Source organism: Nipponia nippon, unplaced genomic scaffold (genome assembly GCF_047370975.1).
Source record: "Nipponia nippon isolate SJK-2023a ecotype South Korea unplaced genomic scaffold, ASM4737097v1 scaffold_8, whole genome shotgun sequence".
NCBI lineage: Eukaryota > Metazoa > Chordata > Aves > Pelecaniformes > Threskiornithidae > Nipponia > Nipponia nippon.
The window spans coordinates 47,317,581-47,333,700 of record NW_028262402.1 but is presented as its reverse complement, the minus strand read 5'-3'; the positions used below and the strand labels follow the sequence as shown (position 1 = coordinate 47,333,700).

The 16,120-nt window shown below is 37.0% G+C and overlaps 1 protein-coding gene across 4 annotated transcripts in view; it reads left to right on the top strand.

Annotated features, from left to right (window-relative positions):
* Nucleotides 1-16,120, top strand: part of SMARCA2 (SWI/SNF related BAF chromatin remodeling complex subunit ATPase 2) — a 114,109-nt gene that overhangs the window by 26,136 nt on the left and 71,853 nt on the right. For all 4 annotated transcript variants that reach the window (XM_087742556.1, XM_087742558.1, XM_087742557.1 and 1 more), the window contains 6 exons: nucleotides 3,137-3,466; nucleotides 4,343-4,444; nucleotides 6,836-7,085; nucleotides 13,639-13,765; nucleotides 15,000-15,173; nucleotides 15,400-15,573. In XM_087742556.1, the coding sequence (XP_087598682.1) occupies nucleotides 3,137-3,466; nucleotides 4,343-4,444; nucleotides 6,836-7,085; nucleotides 13,639-13,765; nucleotides 15,000-15,173; nucleotides 15,400-15,573 (1,157 nt within the window). The remainder of the gene's footprint in view (nucleotides 1-3,136; nucleotides 3,467-4,342; nucleotides 4,445-6,835; nucleotides 7,086-13,638; nucleotides 13,766-14,999; nucleotides 15,174-15,399; nucleotides 15,574-16,120) is intronic.

The window sequence follows — 16,120 nt, the reverse complement described above, 5'->3', positions numbered from 1 at the left end:
GAAGTTACCGCGGCTTTAAATGATAGGTTGGGCTGTTTGGCCTTGCTTTCCTGTCGTCTGCTTTGTTTATTTTTCAGAATTAAAGGTTATCTGTTGTCCTTTGCCAGCACACAGAACTCTTCTGTTGCGAGTGTTCTGCAACCTTATCATTCGGTGCTTTTGCCATCTTCCATTCTGAAGGTTAAATTAAACAGAATGGTTTATGCAGAATACAGAAAGAAAATTTCTGTGGAAAATCTAGAGGAAGGCGTACTCGGCAGTTCAGCAAGTAACAATTAATGAGCAAGGTATTTAAAACCCTGCTGAACACTTATTGTGGAAATTCATGTGTGCCAAGGAAAAATGCATTTGAAATGCTTCATAGCAGATGAAAGCATGTTTGCAAAGTTCAAAAAGGTGTTTGTCTTTGCTTGTGTAGTAAACATTCCTATGGACTGTGTCTTTAGTATTTTTTTCTTTTATGACATATGCTGGTTAAACTCAATCTTCATGAGTCTTCACGTGTCCTTATTCAGAGCCCACGTGCATGCTCACCTGTATTAGAGTATGTATAATAAGATAAGAAAAAAGCAAGTGGTATAGAGACTTCATTAAGACAGGCTTGTAACTGTGTGTATTGTCACACTGCCAAATCTTCTGAAAGTTTTCAAACAAAAAGGAAAATTTCCATATAGCATCACAAAATTTAGGTTCTGTAAATGCCATGTTTTAGAGCCTTTACAAGAAGTTTGGAAGGCTTTTGTTCTTTCCTGAGATATTATATTGGAATTTTGTTTTCGTTCTTACTCTCATCAAGCCTAGTTTCCTATTGCCAAGAACCGTAATGCATAGGACTTTGAGGGAGAGAGAAAGTGTAAGTAATATGTATCTAGAAAGCTCAAAAAATGCCTGCTTCTAAAAACTCCTGTCTGCAAAACATAGTCACAGACTTGCAGCTGAAACTGTCAGGACTGAAAACAAGTGCTCAACATCTTACACCACAGTTTTAGATTTTTATAGTCCAGATGAATTTCAAGATCCTGGGTCTGAAATCTATCAGTGGTTAAGGAATATGTAACTTGGACAATATAACTTGAGGGGGGGAAAAAACCTTTCTTTGAAAGGCAGTTTTGAAAACAATGTAATTCAAAGTAAGTGCTATTTAAAGTAAATTCTGAGATTTAGAAATGTAACGGTAATGGATAAACATTGCAATAAACCCCATTTTATAGTGTAAAACAATAATGCAGTTGTATATTTTGTTTTTCGTTGTGGCATAGTGATTCTTTTAAAGCAGTGTGCTCAGCAAGAGGGATTTGTAGCTTCCCCTCTTTCTTTCAAAAAAAAAAAATTGAGGCAAAAGTAAGTTAGTGGAAGGAGATGAGTAAGTGGAGTAAACTTATGGTTATTTATCATAGCTTTTATCACCACCAATGGCTGTATAAACAAGTTTTATATTGACCTAGTAAATAACTTCAGTAATTTTAACTTTTTAAGGTCTCTTTCTGCCTTTGCCTTGAACTCTTCACCTCACTTCCCTATTTTTCTCTTGAACTGCTGAATTTTTCTTACTCTCAGTAGAGTCTTCTTTCTTTCCTGTCATCATCGTCTTTAGTTACCAGATTGAACTTGGTCTGTTTCTGTCTTGTCTTATCTGGTCTTTTCCCATCACAAAACCCATTTTTTCCCCAGTGTACTTCTACCTCATTTTCCTTTTTTAGAAGAGCTGAAATCCTCTCTTCTTTGTCCTTTATCTCAGACATTTACAACCTTTACTTCATTGTGGAATATTTTCATCCCCAGACCTCAGCACTGATGGACTTTGAATTCTTTAGCACTCTCATCTATCCACCTGTATAAGTTCTAGTGACTTACAGCTGCTGTCATCTCAGGAAAGTTGAGACTACTTTGAGATTTTGCCTATGTTGTACTTACTGGAGGGCAAGTAAGAACGGTGAAGCTAAAGAGCGGACAAAATTACTTGCTTCTGTGATCTGGACTATGTATAGATGAAATTGATGTAGTGTCAGGAAGAGTGAAGGAAGAGTAGATTTGGTGTCACAGAACCATGAACAGTGGCATGAACTTTGGAGTTCAGTGATCCATGGCTTGCTAAAGAATATGGAAGTGAACCAGAAGATTTCTTGATATTTTTTTGAAGTTTTTTTAGGCATTTCAAATTGACAAGAGCATTATTTGTGCTCTACAATACCAGGGTGAAGTGGGTAAATATCGTTACCTCTTTTTCGCTCTTGCTGGACATCTTTAAAATCTAGCTGTCTGTTGTGCATTACCTGAAGGATTGCTCTTCATATTTTTTCTATGACATGCTACATATTCTTGGAAATCTCACCAAAAATCTATGCTGTCTCTTTTCAGGGATGCCTTGTGAAGCTCAAGGAAATATGTATTAAGTGTAATTAAAATGCAAACTTAAAACCACTGCCTTCACAAGTGTTATAATAAGATACAAGCACTGTTTACTTCAAAACTGTGGTTGCTCTCCTGGAATTTTATAGAGTAACACAGTCTTCAGCAGCTTCTTCAGAAGGTGATTTTAGTGCTTGCAGTGGACATTCCGGGTTCTTGAGCACCCAGATGGTAAAAGATATTGAAGGTTCTTTGTCTGGCTCAAACCTTTAATCTGTATAAATTAAAGAGCAATTGTACAGAAATTGAATGCCATCTGTTTCTAATTCTGTATGTTGGCGAGTTTTGGCAAAGAGGGCCTGTATCAGTGAATGGGTATTCGTTGATGTGTGTGCATCAAAATAAACTTATAATATTAAGCTGTAGAATAGGCAGACTTCACTGCATGTGTTCTACAATGAAATATTTGTCCAACATTCTAGTGAAACGGTACCACATCCTGATGCTTCTGTGTTGTATTTCTTGGTTAAGTTTGTCTTGCTCCAACTGTAAGGGTAATTGTTATTTTTAGGAACCATTGGACTATACAATTATAGTTCTTCTCAAAGAATAGCTCATGAGGCTATCTTGATATCCCAGGGAACTCCAGATTGCACTTTTGATCTTGCAGAAAACACTACAGCTATCCTGACTTGAGAGAGACATTTTTATACTGTTAAAGAAATTTGATGGAATTTAGATTTGACTAACCAGAGAGGTAAGTTTGTGATCCTCTTACCTGTTCTAGGTTATATGTCTCCACACCCATCTCCACTAGGAGCACCAGAGCATGTGTCCAGTCCAATGTCTGGAGGAGGTCCAACTCCACCCCAGATGACTCCCAGCCAACCAGGACCCATTATACCAGGAGACCCACAAGTTATGAATCAACCTAACAGAGGTCCTTCTCCTTTCAGCCCTGTACAGCTGCATCAGCTGCGGGCTCAGATTCTAGCGTACAAAATGTTAGCTAGAGGTCAGCCTTTACCAGAAAACCTCCAGCTTGCTGTTCAGGGCAAGAGGACCCTGCCTGGCATTCAACAGCAGCAGCCTCCCAGTGCCTTCAACAGACAGTCTGGTAAGTGAATCTAGGCCTTGTGTCATTGCTCAGGTAATTCTTGAAGTTCTACCTGTGGAAAATTAAGAAATGGGTGCTGTGCAGGGCTATAATTTGGCACTGTATTCTGGCATCTAATTGAACAGCAGCCGTTCATTTTAAGCTTGAGCAAGTGCATAAACCACATCTATTATTAATAGGACATTGTCAAAACTGAAATAAAAGTGATTTCAGTGTGCAGTACTCTGTCCGTCCTGATTATGCTTGACATTTTTTGTATGTTAATCTTACTTTACTCGTCACAATTTTACTGTTTTTCTTAGAGTGAATTTTCAGTGTCCTGTCGCTATGCAGAAAAGTAGGTAGAAAAATCTGGAGCAAGTTGACTGATTATTTAGGTTGGAAAGTAAAACAAACCATGTATAGTGTCCTGTCAAATGAAAAACATAAGGAAAAGAAAATGTTCTTTTTTTTTTTCTCCTAATGATAATAGATGTTACAGTGCAGTAAGCAAGCACATTTTTGTCCTAAGAAAACTGTGTTACATTAAATGCCCTGCACCTGTTAGTTTCTGAACACTTCCATTATTGAGTTTGCATTAGAAATCGAGGGTTAAGATGATACTATTTTCTTTTTAGTAATGATTTGAATAATTTCACTTGTCACTTCATTTCGGTGGATATGGCTTTGCTACCGAGTAAGGTTTTTTTTAGGAGACATGATTTTAATATGCTTTATTACATGTATTTTTTCACAATAAAATCTACTTAAATCCATATTTAATGAAGAAAAATACTACTTGCCTGAATAGACTAGCATGCTAGAAAGAAGACTGATTTTTGAATACTTGGAAATGCTTTATATCTTAATAAGTTTCTTTCTTCTGTCAAATTGCAGGTATTGGATTACATGCAATGAGTGGTGCTGCAGCTGGACCAGGGCCTGCTCCAGGGTTGCCTGGACATACAGCTGCCATTACCCCTAAAACTTGGACTGAAGGTATAGCAGAATATAATGCTAATTTTTTGTCATGTACAGAGGTGTGGTTAAACAGGCTGGGTGTATTTTGGGGAAAAGATGCAGGGGAAAAAAAAAAGGGAAGGTAAAAAAGCATGCAGAAAAATAGCGTAACCTTTACTGTGCCTTGGACTTGAATCAAGGAGAGTCTAACCATTTATTCATCCATGAATGACTTGACCACATGAAATTACTGGAATTGTTAGGCAGCCTGAACTTGAAGCACCTTTTTACAATCAGAATGAAATATGTAACCTGCCTGAGGGGCACCCATAAAATCTACTTAATAAGTTATGTTCTGAGCATGCTTAATTGCAGCAAGCTTGTCTTTCAACTATAGTCTTTGCTAGTATAAACAGGAGTTTTCAAACCATGGTAGAATTAGGCTGCTTTTTTTTTCTTTTTTTCTTTTTTTCTTTTTTCTTTTTTTCTTTTTTTCTTTTTTTTCTTTTTTTCTTTTTTCTTTTTTCTTTTTTTCTTTTTTTTTTCTTTTTTTTTTTAAATTGGATTACTTTGAAAGTTCATTGTAGTCTTTCAGATCTAATGAACAGTGTAACTTTTTTTCCCCTGTGTGGTAATCAGGTTTTGAACGAAATTGTTCAGATTTAGGTTTACAGGCTGATTTTATTGTTTGAAAGTAGAGTGGAAGAAGTATTGCATTGAAAAGAATTAGAAATCCCTAGTAATATATATCGTTTGAAGTTTTGTTGGGTTTTTTTTTTTAGAGAGTTTTAAAAATAAATACAATATTGCAGGCTTGTGAATAACACAGGCTTCTCATACGGTAGAAAAGTTATGCTATGTTGTTGCTTGTGGGTAAATCTGGGACAGTGATGACTCCGTCATAGTTGATGTCATAAAAGTTCTCTGTCATTAGTCAGCTACTTAGAGCAACATGAAAAGAAAATGAAATACTAGTATGTAATCAGATGTAAAATAGCTTTTCTTGGAAGACTCCCAACGATCACTTAAATTTGAGTAGGATAATACAGAGGGCGAAAAGCATTTCTTGAGAGGTTGTATGTATGAGTTTACCAGGCATAGTGCCTTCTAGTTCAAATGCTGCTACTGAAAAATGCTGGCAGGTATATGAAATTGCTAGATGGATAGTTTTATCTAAATAATCCAGTAAGTCATAATAATAAGTCTTTCCTGTTTAACTATAAGCTTCTTATTTTTCATCTTTTTTCATTCCTTTTTTTTTTTTTTTAAGAAAAAAATTGTCTGTCCTTGCTGTATCTGTTTGGAGGTTTTATTTGATGTGTTTTAAAGATTGTACCTATTTCTTTAAATTTATTTGTCATTCATTATGCAGTCATTTGTGGTAGTGTTTGTTTTACAGTTCAGTTCACATGATTCCCTGAAAACTGAGACTACACAGAGGCTTTTGGTGGACTTGTTTTCTTCCCTTATTTTTTATAAGCTGAAATGCAGTGTTGCTAAATACAGAATCTACAGCTTGTGCTCAGGTTCCTTTTCTGGAGTTTGATGCAGATGTGTGATTTCTGAAGGAATCTTTTTATCTAGATTTCAGGATGTTGGGTTTGAATTAAGGTTGATTACAAGATTGGAGGTGTACTTTGTAGTTGTTTTTCCTAGCATTAAATTACTATAACTCCTCAGACAATTAAGTGACATCTTTATTGTTGCAATGTCTGTTGTCAGTGACAATTTTTGAACATCTGAATGCATGGGTGACTTGTTGTCATAATGGCATACTGAAATCTGTGACCCTTAGTGGCTATACATGGCGGGTACTATTTTCATGTTAACTGAGGTGTTAATTTTCAAGACAATTAGAATGCTGTAAGATAAAATAGTAATGGAATTGCTGGTATTTGAAATGCTAACATACAATCAATAGGAGTTTGTAATGAAACAAAGGCTATTTATATATGACAGATACTTCTAAGTACAGTTGTAGACATTTTAATATGGCTGTCTAGTTCTGATAGAGCTCTAAAAGCAGACCTACTTGTGCTTGTTGTCAGATTGTGATTATAGATGCCTTCTAAGTGGTGCAAGGATAGTGAACAAGAGGCAGAATTAGGTCCTGCACTTGGACAAAATCAGTTCTACAGCTGTTGTACTTCTTCTAACGGTAGAATTAAAAGTCATCAGGAACAGGAAAAGAAATGGCATCATCATAAAGTTTCAGGTGTTTTGTTTTTCTTTGGACTGCTTCCTTACAACATAAGGTATACTTGCATTTTAGTATGTTTTTTTAAGTATGGAGTGTAGTCTATCTCGGTGTGCTTTTTCTGGTAATTTTGAATGTTTACCTTAGCTTCACATTCTGTCTTCAGAAACCATCTTGATATCCTTGCTGTGTTCCATATTTCATGTTACGAATAAGTACTTTTTATGATTCAGGCCAAGCCCCAGATATGAGTGTCTCCAATGTGCAGCAAAAGCTTCCTGCTCCACCCCCTAGTGGCAGGCCTTCTCCTGCCCCCCCTGCTGCCCAGCCTGCTGCCGCCATGCCTGGGCCTTCTGTACCGCAGCCACCACCTGGACAGCCTTCACCCATTGTTCAGCTGCAGCAAAAGCAGAATCGCATCAGCCCTGTCCAGAAGCCACAAGGATTGGATCCTGTTGAAATACTCCAAGAACGTGAATATAGGTAAAAGCGAATAACAAGATTCAAATGCATATGCAGGTGGTTGTTTTTCCCTTTCTCAGCTGAAACTCCTTGCAATGAACTACTGTAGTGACAATAGTATAAACTGAGTTTCCAGAGAGAGACCATGTCAAAGAGAAGTACAGAAATGTCAAACCAAACAATAATTTAATTCTACCCCAAGCTATGAACTAGTAAAGCATACTGACAGTATCATTGCAAACCAGGTAAGTTTAAAACAGGCTCAAGGACTCTGCTGGGTCAGTGTATTACTTGGATGCTGCAAGCACTGGAAGTTAGGAAATCAAAATCCTTGTAGTCTACAGAAAAACCAGTTCAGTGCAGAGAGTTTTCAGAATTATAAACAAAAAGGAAGTTAGAAGAGAACAGTAGAGGTCAAAAGGCTGATGAGATAGTGGCCACAGCAAAACCAAATTTTATTAGTGATGATGGGGTTGGCTAGACTACCAAAGAGTAGAGAGAATTTTAAGGAGGTCACAGGCAAGATTGAAAATAAAGGTTACCAGGAAGCACGATCTTTAAAAGTTGCCTCCTGGGTGCCCTAATTAGATGGTGATTCTTGTTCATTACAAAGTATATAGGATGACATTTCTTGTGGAGTTAGAAAGAAACTTCTTCCCTCTTCCCATCAACAAGGCTACTAAGCAACTGACCTTGAGAATCTGCCAGGCAGAAGGATCTTGACCTGCACCTAAAATATGTTCCTGATCATTATCAGTCAAAGGAAAGAAACTGCACTTAGCATATTTGCTTGTTTTGGACTGATAATGCTTCTGCCAGTTAGTATAACAATGAGTTTGTAGGGGAAGGTAGCCAAAAGGGATGCTGATCTCACTGAAGACTGGTTCAATGACTTTTGCTTTACGAAGGTAAAACACCATGAAGTGTTTCAGGATGAGGTGCCATGTCCAGAATCCAGGCCTTGATCCCAGAAAAGCTTACTTTTTGTGTAAGATAATGCTTAAGTAATGTATTGGCATGTTGTTGTGGTCATTCTGTCGGTGTTACCTGTTTTACCTTAGGACTGAATGGCCATAGCTGTTTCAGCATGAAACTGTTTTCTAACATCTTTTTCAGAAAGCTTGTAGAACACACCATTAGAGGGGTTCGCAGTGAAGAATTGTAGCACTATCCTGAGTCAAGAATCATGTGGCCAGTACAATGCCAGCCCTGCTCCATTGCACTATTTGTGCTAGACTATTATGTCTTAGTATGCATAAATGGAGGAAGGTGAGGAGTGACAGAAAATAGCGGTGTTGCATTTACTAATGTGGAGAACTGGTTGCAGATACAGCATATCCATTAGATTCTAAATACCCTGATCTTCTTGGCAGAGTAAGTGAGGTGGAAGTTTGATAGGGATTCTGCAGCAGAAGGGCTTTATGGTAGCACATAGATAATGATCCAAGCTTTTTTAATGTTGAACAGTGCTGGAATTTGGTTTTGCTTTGTGTACCAGAGTGCTTAGAACTTCTGGAAGTCTTTTCGTTATTTAGAACTGTGTAAGTAACATCAGACAGAAGCTTTGGAAAAAAGCAGTTTAACAGCTTTTGTGCTTTGGGTGGTGCTAGACTTAGCTTTAGTATAGGCAAGTATGATACAGAAATATGATGTATTCACACTTTCTTCATAAAAAGGGAGTAAAAAAAAAGCCAATATATAAACATTTGTATCCTGAAACCAGTGAAGTTAGCAAAAGCTTTATGAAATGGTTGTCTCTCGAGATTTCTCAGTAGTTAACTTTTTTAATAAAGGGGCATTATTATTTTCCTCTCTTTTCCTTAGAATTAAAAAAAAATATTATTTGTTTTTAATTATTAAACTGTTTTTATCTCAACCCATGAATTTCTTTCTCACTTTTACCCTTCTGATTCTCCCCCCAAACCACTGACGCGAGGTAGGGAATGAGCAAGCAGCCGTGTGGTGTTTAGTTGCTGGTCAGGGTTAAAACACGACATTTACCTTGAACATGGTGTTTCTGGACTAAAGGCGCGAAGCATGCTGCTGGGGAGACAGTAATTCAGTTCTAATTCATGCACTAGGTGATACAAAGTTCATTGCTGAAGTGTTTGGCTGTTTCTCTTGTTGTATGCACCCCTCTCAAGTGCATAATAGCAGGCTTTTGGGGGAGAATACATGCTACTTCATACACATTTCCATTTCTTAATTGATCGTGTACCTGATTTATGTATTATAGCATATCTTACACACAGAACAATATTGTAAACATGAAATACTTTAGATTTTGCTGTTACAAAATTACATCTAATTAATTTTTTTTCAGTGATAGCAATTCTTTTTTCCTTTCCTTCTTACTAGGAAGTTACATAGTTAGTTTCATCAAACAATTCATCAAATAGGCACTTAGAAGTACAGTATAGCATTCCTATTCATTAACCACATGTTAAATAGACCAGTACTGATCGAGAAGCAGTAATGCACGTATTAACATGTTCCAGATCTGAAAAAGCTTTGACTCTAATGAAACATCAACAGACTGCTTTTTCTCCCTGAAAAGCCTTGATCTGATAAGAAAAAAGGCTCCAGCGTATACTAACAATGAGAAGGAAAATGGAGAGTTAATGTTGCTGTCAAATTCACGTGGTTGTGTGCAAGATATTTGCAGCATATGTTGATGTGAGATGAGATTATATGGTAATTGTTGTTAATCTCTGTGTGACTAAAGGTGGATAAAAAGAAACTTAGATATTCAAAATTCTTATAAGAAGTTTAAATTATTCATATGTGGAAAGCTGTTAAACTTGTTGCATTCCTTGAAATCCGTCCCGAATGAAAAATTCATACCATGCTTTTATAAAACTCTCCTTAATACTTTCTTCGAAATAAAATGCTGTTTTTCAGTCTCACTGAATAGATCTCTGAAAGCTAATAATGTGTGTAATTTAAAATTGTTCTGTTATGTGAAAGGCTTTTTTCCACCTCCTCATTGCTAATTAAAAAAAAATAACACTTGCTAGTGTCCTGTAGATTGTCCATAGTTTCTTTCCGTTATCTGCGAAGTGTATTCTTACGTATCTTCATGGTTTACTGCATGGTATCCATACCAGACAGGTTTGAATGTGCAAGCGTAACCTCTGCTGTTGACCCCAGTTAATGAGGAAGAGGTGTGCATCGCTTGTTTTGCAAAGAGATCGCTGTATTAGATACACTAGCCACTTTCTGCATGGATGAAGATAAATTGCTGAACTGCAAAGATTAATTAAATATATTCTTTAAACGGTGAGATTATATCCTTCAAGTGCTTGTAAAATACATCTAGGAAACTTTTTTCTTTGGATTCTGTTTATGCAATAGCTATTAGTATTTTTCAATGAAGACAGCAATAGTCCAACAAAGTGCCATCATTCTCTAAAGACGAGAAGATGGCTGTGGTGAGAAATATCTCAAGTAGTTGTTGCATTCACTTGAGTTGGGATGTCTGTCATGAAATTCTTTTAAAAATCCTACTGACTACTCAAGAAAATACTACTGCTATTACTACTACTGTTAGTACCCTAGGTAATATAATTAGTACTTCTAGGAAAGTCTGAAATAAAACTTCAAAATATGTTCCTTTTTTTTGTTTTATATGTAACAGATCTGGCTGCTGTTTTTCATTATTCTTCCTTATGTGTGCTGTAAATTTTCATTAGTATTTAAACTTTTTTGACCAGGACTTTATTTTAATAGAAAGTGGACCTGAGTTTCAATGAGAATTTTCTGAGATATTATCTGTACTGACTTAGAAATACTGATTTGTTTTGTTTTGTTTTGTTTTGTCCTGTTCCTTCCCTCTGGCTGGAAAAGGAGGGTAATCACCCACAAAAGTGTAGAAGTGTCAGTGTTTGTAGCTCAGTGCAGACCTCTGTTTTTGCAGTCATTTCAACATATGGAGGAAAAAATAGGAGGAAAGGTTATCCTGGAAATACTAATCTGCCTTATAATTTAATGATAAAATTTCATGTACGTTTATTTCTGATCAGCCTATTTATAAACCTGAGTTGCAAATGATTAGCAGTATGAAAAGTCTTTTATATGGGGGTGCATTGCTTAATGTGATGATGGGATGTAATAAGCGCACCCTATAAGCTTGCATTATGTTTAGTCATATCTCAAGAAAGTTGTATATTTGGATTTTTATTAATAATTTAGATGACAGAAATATAAACCCCAGCCCAATTTTGGCTACTGCATGAATTTCTACTCTGTAAACTTTTACGTCAGCAGGCACTTTCACCTCTTTTAAACCTGGAGTTAAAGTAACAAGCCAATTCTGGCAGAACTAATAAGTGAGCATTTCAGTTCATGTTTGTTTGTGAAGTGGCTCATCCATTTAGTTATCTAAAACCATAAGCTGTGTTAGGGAGAACAAAGATTAACTTTTTGTGCTCATCCTCTTGTATAGTACAAGAAGGAACACTCAGTGCTAACAAAAAAGAAAAAAAAATGAAAATATGTTCAGTATTCAGCTGCCTTACTAAGTTCACAGCTCAGATGAGAAGTTTGGAAAGGTTGTGACTGCTCCCCTAACATTTCATTAAAATCAGTGAAACCAGGATTTGGCTATAACTGTTTCGTAGGTGATGGTTTCAGAAGCATTGCAGCTATTTGGGGAGTGAAATAGAGTAATAAATCATAGTTGTGATGCATGATTACATCCACGTGTGAATAAGCAAGAGGCAGAGCACCTATCAGTGATTTAGAACAGTATTGTCTTTGTACACCTTGGCTGCTTTTTTGTATGGATGTACAATAGTACATCTAATCTCCAAGAAAATCACTGAATTCTCAGTACTTTGTATCGTTAGGTGCACTAAAATCTGTTCTTAATAACTGGAATGCCCAGTGACAGGTGAGGTTGTACCAAATGTGGACTTCTTTTAGTTCAGTACATATACTTGAAAGAACAAAATATGCCAATGTCATTTTCTGAATGAATAATTTTCCTGTGGGAATCACAAACTTCCCTGGTGGCCTGGACAAATATCTGTAGCTTTTAATGGAACTTTCTCTTATTAGGAAGTAATGCTTCTTGATTTACTTTTCAGTCTGTATGAAAAACTTAATTAACCTAATTCTTCTTCAACTTTTTGCTCTCTTGAGGACACTAAGTTAGTCTCCTGCAGTAATGCATCTTTACCTCCTTTTTGTTGTTCCAGGAATTTCAGAAGTCTTTTGGTAATTAAAAAAATGCATAGTTTTAGGAAGTTTAGGAGTTTTAGGAAGGAGTGCTGTTACAGAACAGGTATTGCCTGCAACTGTACAAGTGATTTCAGTTGCTTTTCAGATTATACAAAAGTCACTATGTATGCAGTTACTGTGAGATACTAGTATTTTGATTTGTTCTGACTTTGTATATCAGGTGCAGCCATTTTGCCTGACATGTGATCTGCTTTCCAGCTGTGAGGCTGACATGTTGAGCATATGAGAGTTTATGTCACTGTGTTAATACTGTGGAGTGATGAGGGGGAGAAAGGGCAGGGGAAGAATGATCACTGTATGGAAAGAAGCCATATAGAAAGTGTTTTCTTTCTCGCATCACAGCAGTTCCAAAGTCCTCATTGGAGGAAAACATGAGGAAAACAGCAGCAGACACCTTTTCCTAACGTGATATGATGTTTTAGGCTTTGTGGAAGTAAAGGGAAATTTTAAAAGTCCTGTGCAGTATAGAGAGATGAGATACCTTCCTGTTCCTGGGCCTTTAGGTTTTTGATTTTGGGAGAGAGAGAACTCTCTGGTGGTGGTGGTGTGTGTGTTTGGTTTTGGTTGGGGTTTTTTTGTTCGCGTTTTTTTTTCCTAAAGCATGTGAGAAATGGAGGGCACTGATTCAGTTGAACTTAGATGCAACTTTTGGATAACTTAAAACTTTGAGGTCTGTTATTTTAGTGCCGTGGCAAAATTTGCAGTTCACAGAAGTACTTACTTGTAAATAAAAACACAAAAACTATGTAACTGTTAGCTCTGTGATCTTAGTTGTCAATGTAAAAAATCGAAAAAAAAAAAGTTCTGTCTGGCTTGTCCATTATTCTCTCTTTCTCTCTCTCTTAAATTTGCAAATGAATGCAAAAGGAGCTTGTAAAGGAAGAGTGAAATAGAATCTGATTTACAGTGTAACAGCTATGTAAGTGTGAATACTTTACTAATGAACTTTTCATTTATCAATAAAATAAGCAAGTAGAATTCCAGATATTAAGGAAGGTTCTGTCTATGTCATCACTGACTACAGTGTACATAAAACAATACCCATCAAAGACACTTGGAAACAGAATCCTGTACAGTACGAGTAAAATAAAATTCCTATGTTTCTTTTCACACATATACATTTAGTCAAAATTAAAAGAAGGGCCAAGGGGTATTTTCATTATTTTCAAAGTGGAAAAGGATACCTAATGTCATCTCTGCAAAAGCCTGTTAGTTCAGAAACAATTAGTAAAATCCAAATAAACGCCTGAGATAAATTGCCTGTTTTTACTACATGATTTTGATAACCACTTGGAGATTTCTCCTGGTCTTATCTAATTTTCTGTTTACTTAGGCTTCAGGCTCGAATTGCTCACAGAATCCAGGAACTGGAGAACTTGCCTGGTTCTCTGCCCCCTGATCTGCGAACCAAAGCTACAGTGGAGTTGAAGGCACTTAGGTTACTGAATTTCCAGCGCCAGGTAATGCCTTTTGCTTCAGGAAGATTCTCATAGAGGTCACAGCCAAACGTGTTCGTGTAGCAAAGAGTGAACGGGCAAGAGATTTTGCAGCAGCACTGAGCCTAAGCAGGAGATTTTGCATGAGTGCAAACTTGACCAATAAGCAAATCACAGAAATGTTTAACTTAGATTTTTTTTTTTTTAATAAAAATGTACAAGTGTTCTTTTTGCTTTCTGCTTTATCTTCCACTCTAAAGTGTACCTATAGAACTGTGTCCTTTCGTAATGAACCTGGCACAAAGACAGAACAACAGCTGAACAGGCTGCAAGCTGATTTTCAACACAAATCCCAGAAGACACCTCTTTCTGGACATACTTCGTATTTGTCATGGGTCCACTTGTTTTAGGAAGTGTTGTATGTTGGTGTTGTGTGTGGTATTTCTCTGTGATCTGTTTTCAGGATTTCCACTGTGGCACACAGACTTTGAGAATTAAGCGTAACAAGATCTAAGATATAAGTTGGACCTTGAGTGCATGTAGCAACAGATGAATTTCAGAAGAGGAATCATGCTGCCAGACTCTTATGGGCCTCTTGCCATTGGCCTTTCCAATTAGTTTGGAAGAACAAAGATGTGATTTGGCAGGTCAAGCAAAAATACTTCCTGACAGAAGCCTTGGCAGTAGTTCTACCATGATGTCCAAGTCTTTCTTCCCTCTACCCTTGGCGCTCCTTTGTAATGAAGTTTTGTCAGAGGTCAGATGAAAAGCAGCAGGCTCTACTGGCTGTACTGCTGGGACTGTGGCAGTACTGTTCCAAGCCCTTAACGTTTACCTCTCCCTGCTGTCCCGTGCAGCTGGCAATGAGACGAGTTGTCAGCTATGTTCAGGTCCAGCTCTAGAAAGTATGTTATGTATATTGTTCATTCATGTTTTACTTTGATGGTGTAACATCTTGGCTAGCCCCTTTCATTGCAGCAGGACAGTCATTTGCAGCGTCTTGTGAAGAAGGAAGAAATGATGATTAAGAGTGATTAACATTTTGGCCATCCTGTGGAGACTTAAGATTTGTTTAGGGAGACAGCTGCTGCGACTGTATTGATGCTGGATCTTTTCAGAACTGTAATGGCAAGGGAAAAGGAGGCTGGGACATCTTCTGGACTGTTACTGTTTTATTCTGCCATACCAGTGTTTAAAGTTGTTCCTCCATGCATTATTATTTTCTTTTTTTTAAGTGTTTCTTTTTTCTCACTGGTAGCTAAGACAAGAGGTAGTAGCCTGCATGCGTCGTGACACAACACTGGAGACAGCGCTGAACTCCAAAGCCTACAAACGAAGCAAACGCCAGACTTTGAGGGAGGCCCGTATGACAGAAAAGCTTGAGAAACAGCAGAAGATAGAACAGGAGAGGAAACGCAGGCAGAAGCATCAGGTATTTTAACTTATTAGCTGTTTGCCCCATGACAGAAATGCACCTTGCTTTGCTGTGTGAGTCTTCTCTGTTACATGTTTTATTTACCTTTGGAGTTTCTAAGATTAAAAAAACTCCAAATCATGTGATAAGCAATTGGAAAACGATAAGATTAGAACTTCTGTATTCCTGATTTCAAATCCTGTGCTTTGTCCAAGTGTCTGCACTAACTTGTTTCTCTTTCTAGGAATACCTGAATAGCATATTGCAGCATGCTAAAGATTTTAAAGAGTACCACCGGTCAGTTGCTGGGAAAATTCAGAAACTTTCTAAAGCTGTGGCAACCTGGCATGCCAACACTGAGCGTGAGCAGAAAAAAGAAACGGAGAGAATTGAGAAAGAAAGAATGAGGAGACTAATGGTAAGGAGTAGAGGAAGGAATATGGCTATTTTAGCTAAAATTGTGTACCGTATCCTTTTAATATTTCATATACAGCCTCAGCCACACCCATGTATTTCCTTTGCAGAATAAAGCCTCTGTAAAGCAAAAAGTATAAATCTAAAACTGCTTCATTTTGATTATGTGTATTTCTGATGATAGTAATGAATGTGACACTGTACATTTTAACCTATAGCTACTTCTTTTTTTAAGGTTTTTTATAGGAATAATTGTTTTTTCTGCCAGCATGAAAACTTAGCACAGCCACTTCGGTATAACATCATTTAATCTCATTAACTTCATATGCTAACACTGTTATATAATTGCAGAGGTATCAGTCCATTATATAAATACTGGACTGTTTTTTATTTCTAGGTTTATAGTTTTGAAGAGTCCATATGATTAACTTGTTCATGGCATTACTCCGCAACTTCTACATAAAGCTGATTTCACATGCAAAAATACATAACCAATAGCAGTAATGCATGTATCTTGAGAATTAATAGCAGTCAGTTCTACGCATTAATGC